At 35.0% G+C, this 13,322-nt stretch overlaps 1 protein-coding gene across 1 annotated transcript in view; it reads right to left on the reverse strand.

Moving 5' to 3' along the window:
* The window catches only part of LOC106668987 (midasin), a 241,911-nt gene that overhangs the window by 25,266 nt on the left and 203,323 nt on the right, over positions 1-13,322 (reverse strand). Inside the window, exon 35 of the mRNA XM_014398213.2 lies at positions 6,921-7,071. Coding sequence (XP_014253699.1) covers positions 6,921-7,071 — 151 coding nt within the window. The remainder of the gene's footprint in view (positions 1-6,920; positions 7,072-13,322) is intronic.

Genomic DNA, 13,322 nt, shown 5'->3' on the forward strand with positions numbered 1-13,322 from the left:
TCCCAGGTTAATACAACGATTTATCGTATAGGGGCAACGACCGTTGTCGATGCCCGTCATTTGTCTTCCACATGGGCGGAAAAAAAACCTCCAAATAAAACTGAATCCTCTACACCCACTTCACCGGCACCATTAAATTTAAAAAAAAAATCTTGCGTACAAAACGCTTTTTCGAAATTCTGCACGAGACAGTTACGAACATCATGCCTACATCACATTATCGGAACATCTGCGCGGTAAATCCAATAATGGCCGGGATTTTTGCTAGATGGCCGTTTAAAGGGCACGTGGCCAGCATGGCTCTTGGAAACGGCTTCGATCCGACCATTTTTCTCATAAAAACAAACGATTTATTATATTACGTTAAATACATTTGTTAAACAATGTTTTTAGTGAAATTATTCTATAATAGAAAACACAATATAGTCGCTAACTTAATTTATAAAATGTCCTCAAGTACTGGATAATGTACAACTCTTGACATCGATATAGGAATGAACGAAATATTGAAGACCAACCTATGAGAACAACAAGAGAAAGAGAGAGGGAAGGAGGGAGGGAGGGAGAGAGTGAGAGAGAGAGGGAGTGAGAAAGAGAGAGAGAAAGAGGGAGGGAGATTGATTAATGATTTATTTATTCTCGCCAATTTAGGTTTACATAAACCACTCTTACAGAGGGAGAGGGAGCGAGAGAGAGAGAGAGAGAGAGAGAGAGAGAGAGAGAGAGAGAGAGAGAGAGAGAGAGAGNAGGTGAGAGAGAGAAAGGGGGAGGGAGAGAGAGAAATGGAGAGGGAGAGAGGGGAGGGGAGAGTGAGAAAGGGTGAGTGGGAGAGAAAGGGGGAGAGTGAGAAAGGGTGAGTGGGAGAGAAAGGGGGAGGGAGAGTGGGAGAGAGAGAGAGAGAGAGAGAGAGAGAGAGAGAGAGAGAGAGAGAGAGAGAGAGAGCGATAAACAGAGAAAGAGAGGGAGAGACAGATAATAAATTAAACGAATGAAAGAGAGAGAAATACTTTATTCCGGGACTAGAGTCCCCTAAGAACAACAATAAGGTAACAAAATGTTTTTCCTTTTTAGAGGAATTCTGCACTCCAATTAATGAACGTTTGACGTTAATATACAGTGAAAGAAATCGACCTAAAGCACATAATTCAATATATAAAATATAGAAATAATGGTACTAATAAAAAGAATTTAGGGATAATTGTAAAAATAAAGAATACTCTGTCTTATGCGATCATTATCGCAAACTGTAAACTTAAAAGTTGAGGAAAGGAAGGAAACAAGCTTTCTTATGTAGTCAAAGGACCTAATAATATTGTGGAGTATGTACGGATTATTAAGTTTTTTGCGTAGAAATGCGATATTTACAGCTTACTTTTAATTTGAATGCAAAAAATTATGCGGGAACTTTGCATATCTGACAACAATTTCGCTCTCAAGGCGTTTCGGGCATAATTAATTAAAGGATCATCAGTCCGCCTAGTTAAAAAGGAGAGAATGTCTTTCCTGTGTAAGTGCCTCTTACATCCCAGAGCTGTGACATACACTTAAGAAGTCAGAATTCATAAGAGTCTTCTTGAACGTTGAAATTGCAAAACGAGCACAATTCAACATGAAAATCCTTCTCTAGCTCAAATTTATAATTTATGTAATTCGCCCCGAAGTGCGAAAAACCGTTTTGTCTCAACCAGATCGGTAACTCGTGTTACAAACTTTGCCAGTAGATTCTACATTCAAAAAGGAACCAAAAAGTTCTAATTAACTATGGTCCTAATCTCAACAGTTTCTGAGTTCACTTTTTCCGATTTTTTAAGATTTCACCACCTTGCTTCAAATAAACAATGATAACACCAAAAATAAAAGATTTTGGACAAATCCGTTGATACCATTGAAAACTTCGTTAAATTTCCAATAAAATGTTATCAATACTAAACTCGTAAACGTTCGTGAAATAAGCGTTTTAGTAGTGAGAATTTTGAAAAAAAATTTTTTTTCAAAGTTGAAAAACATTATGGTGATCTAAACTACAATTTCCAAACCTAGAGACCAGCAAATTTCAGAAAACGTACATTTCATATCCTTTTTAGTGGTGCAATTGCTTTTTTAATTACTGTTTTCAAAGATGAAAAAATTGATGAAGGAAAAATAAACCGTGGTTGAAGGATTGGTAAAGTGGAAAGATTAATAATAATCAAAAATAAAAAAGCTTAAGGATATATGAATGAATTTTTTGAACTTTTAAATTTTGATTCGAAATGCTCTCCACCCTCTGCAATGCATTCTCATTAAACCCGCAAAACCCGTACATAAGCGTATTCTCCATTAGAAAAAGTAGCCATATTGTTAATAAGATATCACATAGATAAAGAAAAACGTTGTGAATCGTAAAACTCTTTTATTCCGGAGAATAATAACACAAGAATTTTTTAATCAAAGTTGGTAAATAAGTCACTTGCACTATTTCGGTTTCGAACCCAAATTTAAAAAAAGTTTAATAAATTCATTCAAAATTTCCTTAGGTATTTTTTTTAAACTTTCCACCACGCTAATCCGTCAGCCACGGTTTTTTCCTTTTCTCCATCAATTTCTTCATCTTTGAAAAAAGTAATTAAGAAAGCAATTACACCACTAAAAATGATATTAAATGGAGTATGTTTTCTGAAATTTGCTGGTCTCTAGGTCTGGAAATAGTAGTTTAGAATCACCATAGTAAGTTTTCCAACTTTGAAAAAAAATTCAAAGTTCTCGCTACTAAAACACTTATTTCACGAACGTTTACAAGTTTAGTATTGATCACATCTCATTTAATGTAGTTTTCAGAGGTATCAACGGATTTGTCCAAAACCTTTTAGTTTTGGAGCTTATTTGAAGCAAGTTCGTAAAATCTTAAAAAACCAGAAAAAGTGGAATAACTCCGAAACTGATGAGATTCGGACCATAGTTAATTAGGAATTTCTGTTCCATTTTAAATGTAGAATCTACGGGCAAAGTTTGTACCACGAGTAGCCGAACAGTAGTTATTTCATGCTGCATACATTCTATGCAATCAAGGGTATTTATCTTATATAATAAAAGTGTATGATATGCAGTGATATGAGTGTAATTGATGGATTATTTCTCCCCTTTTATAATGCAATATTACGAACTTTGTAAAACAACAAAGTAACACTATGGTGATAATAATTTTGAAAATTGATTTCATATGTCATCCCCTGATTACCTTTCCGATAACATTATGTTATGCTGGAATTTTATTAGAAAAGTAATTTTTTAATGTAGTAATATTACTTTTTTAATATTAACAAGTCAGAATAACTTTAAAAAAATTAAACATCACTTGTGATTTCTGCGTTGGGGAGGGTTCCAATTAATTTTTTTTTATGAACAGCAACAAATGCTGTAACAAAGTTCAAAAATAAAAAATCGTACGTTGGGCAAACGGACTCCCCCCACTATGTATTCTTAAGTAGGACTTTATGTGTATGTTTGCTCCCACAAACTGCAAATTGTGAAATGAGAAGTGAGACCGTACCGGGTAGAAACGCAATTTTCCCTGTTGTTTCAACAAGTAAACCCGGCTTTTAAAGTTTAAAAGTCACATTCGCAGCCAGCCCATGTTGCATGCCGGCGGCCGTTCAGGGCAGAATTTACACTCCTAATGACGTCGGCTGGAGGTAATTGGGCCAATGATTAAACAGGCGTATAATGCATGCGACGTCAATCTTAGGCCGGCTAATTGCTAATTTAGAATTAAGCATTTATGACGGACAACGGCCCAATTCGATAAAACGTGTTATCCGACCGTCTGGACTGAAATCTAATTAAACTCGAATGAACATCAATTAGAACTGTTATTTATTAAACTACACCGGATATGCTTGCAAAATATAACTCACGAATTAATTAGGCCATTGTGAATACTTTATGTACATAAATTATGCACTATGCAGCAAGAATTATGTCTCAGGTTTTAATATTTTATGGAGTTTTTTCTTCCAAAGATAACAATGATGTGACATACATTTGCTACAGTATATAGTTTTAAGTCGCCTCATTATTATCTTTGGCTGGAAAAACTTCGTAAAATATTGAAACCAGATAATTGAAATTTCAACACCAGAAATACACGGGGCAAGATAAAATCTTTTCTCTGAATCAAATCATATTTTCATGGTGTACAATTAAAATAAATATTTATACAGAAGAAGTTGTTAAAAGGGTTGGGGACGGATTAGAGTAGGTAGGGTTAAGGTTAGGGATGGCTTACATTAGGTAGGGTTAGCTTAGGGACATATCCATGATTTTAATTTTTTTCTGGGAAGCAGAGAAAATACGCGAGCGCGAGGTTTGTATATCTTTCTCAACCCTTAACCCCTTGACTTTTATACAAAAAATAAATTCATACAAATGAAAATGGCATTGCTCATCCGGTGAGTTTGCTTTACTAATTAAAAGCACACTATTCGATTGGATCCAGTGAATAATCTGATCATAAAATACGATATTTTTTCTGTGATGGGAATAAAGGGTTGAGCGTACGCTAATATAAAATACATTTAGCCCGTAATTCAATTAAAAAAAAATTAACAAGAATTTGAAATGACACGCATGCGCGCGCGCACACACACACATGACATTGAAGAGGATCATGGGAAAATAACTGCCGCATTGGATACAATTCTAAACAATAAAGTACCAGTAGGATAGCAATGCGCGTTCTACGGCTTGGTTTGATCATTTGACAAATCAAAGAGGTAAAACCTTGGAGTAGTATCTGGCAGAAAAATCATTGATAATCATTAATGGAGTCGACAGGAATCCAACATTTGAGAACAGCCAGGGAAAAAGTAACATAGACCTGACTATACCAAGCACCGACATGATCACTAGAGTGCATACATGGCATAAACATGATGCTGAAAGTGGATTTGACCATAGAATGTTCACATATCAATTAAGCGACCGAGCTTTCTAACTGTTACCAAAATGGATAATGGTCAACTTTGTTAAATAAATGAAGCAAATTGGCTAGAGGTTGAAAGAGGTTTGTTAGCTGCTATAACAACTCTCACCGGTTTACCTCAAGGCATGGATAAAAAGGAAATAGACAAACAACTGTCACAATGCATCAAGAACAGCGACAACTGGAACCAGACGACAGATGAAGTTATACGCTTATTAACCACAACATGTGATAAAAACATACCAAAATACACAAAAACAAACCGTATTAATCAGAATAGAAGTACCCCTTGGTGGTCCAAAGAACTATCCGACTGCAGACATAAACTGAGACAAAACTAAGAAGGAAATACCGACGAACGGTAATGAGGAATTACGCAAGCTAAGGAAAAGTGATTACCCCAAAGTGGAAAGCTTACTGCAATGCCACAGGTGGGATGACTCCATGGACAGAAGTCTAGGCAGCAGGAAAGCTTCGGTCACCCATAAAACTGGCTACAATTGAAAAACCACGGATCCTTTACACCGACTTAAAATCAAGTTGGAAATAATTATGCATAACTGGATCCCGGCAGAGCAAAGCGCATCAGCACAAGACAAAGTGTACTTCGATAAACCAGGAACACCCGAAGACATCTCTTTCACAATCGAAGAAATAAAAGAAGATATACATGGCAAGAAGGATGGGAAAACACATTCTCACACACACATTAAGGTAGTAAATAAAAATAATCTAACTACCACTATTATATATATATGATATTAAGGAAAGTATCAGAATGGGTCAATAGTCCTTCGGTGGTTTCTCCTTCGCTCATACATTTGAATGTTTTATTGCAATTAAGAGCCAAGGATTTTGGATGTCGTAAAACGGTCAATTCTCAATAAATGTGTCACAAGCTAAAATATTTCATCAAATTAGGCAACACATTTGTTTAGTTTATACTACACAGGACCTATTTCTAAACTCTTGGAAACTTTTCATCCGAAGTTTTACGCAGCGTTGTAGCTGGACATGTTGCAAATACGATTAAACTTTCTACATTACGTACAAAAAGTTGAAACTTCAAGTTTTAAAGCACTTTCTAGTAGAACGGACGGCAAAAACATACAAAGCAGTCAAGTACACAATTAAAACGGTAAAAAAATATTTTTCAAAAATATACTGTACTATAAAGGAGAACGGAAAAACCGCTGGGCTCGTAAAAATATAAATAACACCTGACAAACTGTGGCAGGTTAAGAAAGACATCAGTCCAATGAAAACGGGTCGAAAAGGGAAAAGGCGTACTTGCAATACTACGCATAGGACATACAAGAACAACTCACGGTATCTTCTGGCCAGAAAGCGACCGCGTAGGTGTCTGTTATGCAAGAGTTGTTTTTTTGTTGGGTGTCCGTGTTGAGTTCATGTTTATTTATTGTAATGAATGTAATGTATTAGCGTGAAAGAAATGATTGTTTAACCCCGCCCCGAGGAATATCGAGTACTCTGGAGTGAGGGTGTGACGTATGGAGGGTAAAAGTCAGTTATTAGCGAGAATGGAGTAGGTTTAACCTCGTCCTGAGGCATATCAAATATTCGGAGGGGTGGAATGAGGGACCAACTGGAGGGATGAGGGGGTGGAGTGAATATAACCAGCTTCTATGGTAATATATTGTTTATAGGGTGGTTATGATATATATGTATTGCATGTTTACTGATTATTCTGTAGTTAACAATCTGAAATATAAAAGGGAGGCTAGGATTTTAGGATATCAACTTTCGTACAACAACAAAAGCAGAGAGTCAGAGTTAGATCGAAACGCTCAAATGGCCGAACGTGGAAAAATACGCGAGAAAGACTAGGAAAAGAAGTACAACACGCAGAGGGTCGGCGATGACCTACTTGACGGTCCCTAAACTTCTCACATTATGATTATACTGAACTATTTATTGACTTTCAAAGTATTTTACTCACCGATATGGGAGGATAACACGTATTTGTACCAGGAGTCGAGAAGCTGGCACGCTTCTTCCACCTTTCGATCGGATAACTTCTTTTGCGCCGTGGAGAAAACGACATTCTCAATCTGCTGGCTGAGTAAGTCCAAATGACGTCCGTAGTCGGTCTGAAATAATATGTAGACAGTTAAAAAACAAATTTATATGATAAATAAAAGATTATTAAGATCGTTAGATGCGGTCTGTTGTGACGTATGTTTTAGAAAAACATTTTCTTTATCGTGCCAATGTTTCGATCTTTATTGAAATCATCTTCAGGGCTCAAAGTGTTTGTTTTCCGAGTAGATATGTCATTTTTGTCTGTCGTGTTGAGAATGCCCGGGGCATCTACCCGAAAAACAAACACTTCGTGCACTGAAGATGATCTCAATAAACATCGAAACGTTGGCACGATAAAGAAAATATTTTTCGAAAACGTACGTCACACCAGACCGCATCTCACAGTGTCCAAATAATTAATTAACGATCCAAATAAATTAATGATTAACGATCACTAAACACCACACAGGTAAATAAAAGCTTCAAGAATATTGCGGCAAGATGAAACGAAATAACACCCCAGATATACGTACTACTAAGATACCTTACTGGTTATTTTTACGCCAGGTTTCATTTATCTGATTTGCCATCTCTGGCCGAGGTAGACGTAAAAAAGGGCCGAGTATGTGACAAAGGCAAAGATTATGCCGAATCTTATTGTAAACGCAATCCAGTAATTTTCTCCTTGGGAGTCGGTTCCAAACGGGACCGAATAAATCAAGATCGGAGGATATTGATACAGGATAAAGTCTGTGGGAAGGGTTAATTGACACACAGGGGCTTGATTAAACTTTAAATTACTGTAGGTCAATCGAAATCACCGTTTGTTTATTACAAAAAAAAAGAACATTTAATTACAACCATAGTTACTTAATTAATTACAAGCAAAATGTATTAGAAGGTAGGAATGTCAATATTTCTTGAAGTTATTGTTTCATTTGTCCTGGCGGTGTAGAATTTATCATGAATTTATTATAGCATGGTTCAACCGTTCTTGCTTTACAAATTAAAAATACACTTTCCTTTGGATCCGGCGAATAATTAGACTTATCGGAAAAGAGTATCATATACTTGCTCGACCTTTCTGGTCAAATATGGACCTATTATTTACGAATTTTCATGTTTTTTTTTTTTACAGAGAAGAGAAATTGCGTTCTCATTATGAGCAAAATAGAACGAAATAAAATTTGGCTATTGGTTGTTAATAATTTCTTTTCAATTATATAATCTTTCAGTAAGGTATTGGTTGAGATAAAAAAGCCAGTGTCACGAGCAGGATTCGAACCTACGACCTTCGGCTAAATACGCCGCTACTCTACCACTTCACGATAGCTCAAGTGGTGGAGTAGCGGCGTATTTAGCCGAAGGTCATGNTTTTTCAGAGAAGAGAAATTTCGTTCTCATTATGACCAAAATAGAACGAAATAAAACTTGGCTAATGGTTATTAATAATTTCTTTTCAATTAATTAATCTTTCAGTAAGGTATTGGTTGAGATAAAAAAGCCAGTGTCACGAGCAGGATTCGAACCCACGACCTTCGGCTAAATACGCCGCTACTCTACCACTTCACGATAGAAGTCGCGATAGCTCAAGTGGTGGAGTAGCGGCGTATTTAGCCGAAGGTCGTGGGTTCGAATCCCGCTCGTGACTCTGACTTTTTTTATCTCAACCAATACCTTACTGAAAGATTAATTAATTGAAAAGAATTTATTTGGTCAATCGGACCACGAAACCTGATCGAGTTATTAATAATATTAAAAAAGGTAAAAATCCATCAGTGAGATTATAAACTGATTGAATGTGAAAAAAAACCGGCAAACTTAAATTTAAGTATATTTCGCTCCTACATAATTGAATTTGTAACATTTTCTTTTACTAAAAGCTGTTTTCTCACCCCCCCCAAAAAAAAATAAATAAATAAAAATTAACAAGTCTATTTTTAATTTATATCTTGTATAGAACTATACAAATTAAAAATTGTTCTTTCATATATGTATACAGTTATAAACAATATTCTGTGAATGAAAAAATGAATCTGAATAAATATATAAATATAATTAATTTTATCTCAACCAAGACCTTACATTGAAAGAATAATTAATTGAAAGAAGTAACTTGGTCAATTGACCACTAAAACATAAATATATAAATAGAAATAATTGATATAAATAGTCAACTGACCAAAGGTATTAATCGGCAGAATCATTTGTTCTAAGCTCCAGCTTCATTATCACGATTTTTTTTTTCATTTAGCAATTAATTTCCCTTGTTGTGATCTAAACTGATATAATTAAATAAGCGTAAATTAAGGGATGAACTTTCTAGAAGCTCACAATAAAAAGATGAAATTCTTTGAAACACTTAATAAGGGGATCTGTTTATATTTTATATTGCGTCAATTAATAAGAAATATAAACATTTTGACAATCCAAAGTCATTTTTATTACTTTCTCTTTTGTAATATTTATGTAGGTAGAATTGAAGTAGTTTTCTTTGTTACAAAGGAAAATTCTTATTTATTTTAGATTTTGTCTGTGACACGGTCAAAATTGTTTTACAGGCATGAAAAATAGGCCGTTTTGTCTTCTTGAAATTGCGAGAGTCGAGACATCTTCAATTCTAACTCTTAGATTAAACTTCACCAAGGAAAACTACTTTGAAACCTAGCAGTTACAGTAAAAGTAAAACGATAAGAGAAAAGTTACTTATATTAAAGATAACAACAATTATGCTCTTAATGTGATATTAAGACAGACGTGATAACATATTATTTCCGGCAGATTTGTAACGAAGTGAATCATTCAGACGACGGTTTATTAATTGAACCTTAAACCATTCCGATTTAGAGAATTTATAGCCGTTTGGGACGAAAGGGCGAAGAGAGGCTTTGTTCGTCGTTGATGTAGATTTGCAGCAAGATTTCGAGGAGAGTTTCAAAACAAACTTTCCATCCTATTCAATACAGACGCGGAGAATTGTGCGAAGCACTCGTCGTGCTCTGCGGCCTACGGAAAGACAGTAAGAGCGAACTCGCGCTTTAACCAACTGAAACGAAATGTATGCGTCTGTTAATTTTAATTAAACATAAGGTGATCTTTAAATAATTTATTGGGCTTCACACAAGCCTCTTTCTACTTACTTAATCACTCGCTTGGTCTCTTTCTTGTCTTCACTCCTCTCACACTCACTATTTTCGCGTTGTCTTAAAAAATAGCATCCTTAGAAAAATTGTTTTCACGGCTGTTGTACGTAGATTAAACCATGCATTTTGCTTGGGTCATGAAGGTTTAGTATCAGCAAATGCCGTATCCCTTAGCTAGAGTTAACGAAATTTGTTCTTATTTTTTTCTAATTGGTTTCCATCTTTCTCTCACGTTCGCTCACAAACACCACCCTTTCAATTCATACATTTTACTCAATTTTTAGATTATTATTTTAGATATTGTATTTTCAATTTATATTTTTGTACCTATAAGGTGTGGTGATTAATGGGGAAATCGGACAATCTCAGGACTTTTTCGCTCTCTCTCACTCTCTTAATAAGTTTTCTAAACCAACCGTTTCAAATCAAATCAACCTCTCTGCCTCCCTCTCACACTCTCCCTTTCCCTCCCTCTCACTCTTTCTCCCTCTCCCTCCCTCTTTATCCTCACTCCCTCTCTCTCTTCCCCCCTCTTTCTCTCTCTCTCCCTCTCACTCTCATTCTCTCTTTCGCCTTTCCCTCTCTCGCGCTCTCTCTCTCTCTCTCTCTCTCTCTCTCTCTCTCTCTCTCTCTCTCTCTCTCTCTCTCTCTCTCTCTCTCACTCTCATTCTCTCTTTCGCCTTTCCCTCTCTCGCGCTCTCTCTCTCTCTCTCTCTCTCTCTCTCTCTCTCTCTCTCTCTCTCTCTCTCTCTCTCTCTACTAATAAAGAATGATTAATAAGCGAATTTATTACATCAAGTATTCCAACTATTATAGTGTACTTTATGTTATTTTGCACAAATTTGTAACCTCTTTTCAGGAATTTGTTTCTTAATGGAGTTATTACAGTTTCTAATGAGGCGATGAAAATGTAATTTTATATGTATGTAATGTATAACATGGTTAGTAAATTAATTAAGGTTTTTAGTTGAGATAAAAAAGTCAAGGGCCGAGCGGGATTCGAACCCACGACCTTCGGCTAGATACGCCGCTGCTCGATCACTTGAGCTATCGTGACTTCGATCCACTCGGACACTAACTTCCCATCTCAACCCCACCTTTTTGCCATTTTTCAAGTTTTTATGTTATCTCAACTGAAAACCTTAATTAATTGAAAGATATTAATTGGTCAAGCGGACTACGAAAACTAGTGAATTTAATAGTTAGTAAATTTTGTAATTATAGAATTTATTTCTTTATTGATTTAATACAGTTATATGAATATAAATTTTATTTAGGTATTATTATTATTTAATATATTTAGGTATTATTATTGTTCCACATTCAGCTTAAATTTTTTATTTCTTTTTATAATTTCTTTTTTATTATTATATACATATGGTCATCCAGAAGTGATGTATGTAAGTTCAAATTGTAAAATGTACGTTTCTCGTTGAGTGTAAGAAAAGACAAATTGACATAACTCTGCGAGATTTGTAAAAATAAATCGTTTAGCAAATCGAATCAAATTTGTATCTTTTTAAAACAATCACTCAACCATTCATCATTTCTAATCAAATTTCTCTCTCCTATTTCTCTCATTGTGTATAATTATATACTTAATATTATTTATAGCGAATATAAAAATTTTTTCACAAACAAAACACCTCCTTAGCTCACTCTCCCATCACTGTATGAATTATATGCGGTATACAAACAAACAGACATTAATAATTATGTATATGTACATTTTCGAAACCTTTCTCATTTCACTCTTTCTTCACAACTTTTAAAGTAAAATCAAAATTTTTTCATTTTTTATAGGAATCTCTTTTTCTCACCCTGTCCGTCGGTTCTCTCTCTCTCTCTCTCTCTCTCTCTCTCTCTCTCTCTTATTTTCCATTGTCTTTATTCTCCTCTTATTTTTAGAGAATGTCACAATTCTTTTCTTGTTTAATATAATTTTAATTGGTATAATAAAAACGCAGCAGTGCATTCATTACATACTTATATTTCGATTTTGATATTGAGCGTGCATTAATGTTCAAAATTCACTTTTGCTTAAAGAAAAAACTATAAATTTTATGTTTAATGGATAAACAATGTACTAATCGTTTTATTGGTTTCATTAATGTACGATTAGCGAAATGTTTGCAATTAAATAATGAATTTAATTACAATGAATTTTTAAAAAATTCCTAGCTGTGTAACGGATAAATATAATCGAGATAAGGAATGACGACGAGGCTGAAAGTGAGCAAGAGTTGTTTCGGCCGGCGTGGTCCGCCTATTCCTCCTACAAGGGATCTGGCTAATATTTAAATCATGAGATAGGGGGCTCAGGTTCATTATGAATTATAAATGCCACTTTTAAGGCTTGCCTGGGACATCTGTTACACCAGCACAACTAAGGACAAGGAATTTATGAGCTAATTTGTTCCACATACATTGCTGCAGGTTAACGCACAAACGTGAAGAACGCACTGGGAATTTGAATTATAACGCGAATCTCTATTTATTTTTATTTTTTAGATTATAATCATATTACTGTATACTTTTCGTTGGCTTTCGTGGGTAGCTGTACAGTGTACAAATGTTTTTTTTTTGTTTTTTTGTTGCACGGATCGAAAAAATATATATAATAATATATATATATAATCGAATCTTATTATCGAATTTTATTAATTCAGTAAAACAGGGTCATTCATGAAAGTTATACTGGAAAAACAGAGAGTGTAACTGGGCTTCAGCTTATGTTCATTCGTTTATTCGAAAAAAAAGTCAGGCTGACTGAAAATAAAACATGACCAGAATGTCTTCACGATTGGAATAGAGAAAGAAGCAGGCAAGATGCGACAAAACAAGGCAAAAATTTATAAAACTAAAGACAAATTTGAGGTCTACGCTCAGAGACCTCTCATTAAGTACAATCTGTATATATAGAATTTTTGAGTTATTGTTTTTATCGGTACAAAATACGAAAGTGCTAAGGGAGAAATCTCTCCGACTCTATATGTGGGAAATTAGTGTTAGTAATTGTTGGAGAGAGAGAGAAAGACAGAGAGAGAAAGAAAGAGAGAGAGAGAGAGAGAGAGAAAGAGAGAAAGAAAGAAAGAAAGAAAGAGAGAGAGGGGGGTTGATAGATAGATAGAGATGAGAGAGAGAGAGAAAGAAAGAAAGAAAGAAAGAAAGAAAGA

The sequence above is a fragment of the Cimex lectularius genome, unplaced genomic scaffold (genome assembly GCF_000648675.2).
Source record: "Cimex lectularius strain Harlan isolate CLEC.00 unplaced genomic scaffold, Clec_2.1 scaffold257, whole genome shotgun sequence".
Taxonomy (NCBI): Eukaryota; Metazoa; Arthropoda; class Insecta; order Hemiptera; family Cimicidae; genus Cimex; species Cimex lectularius.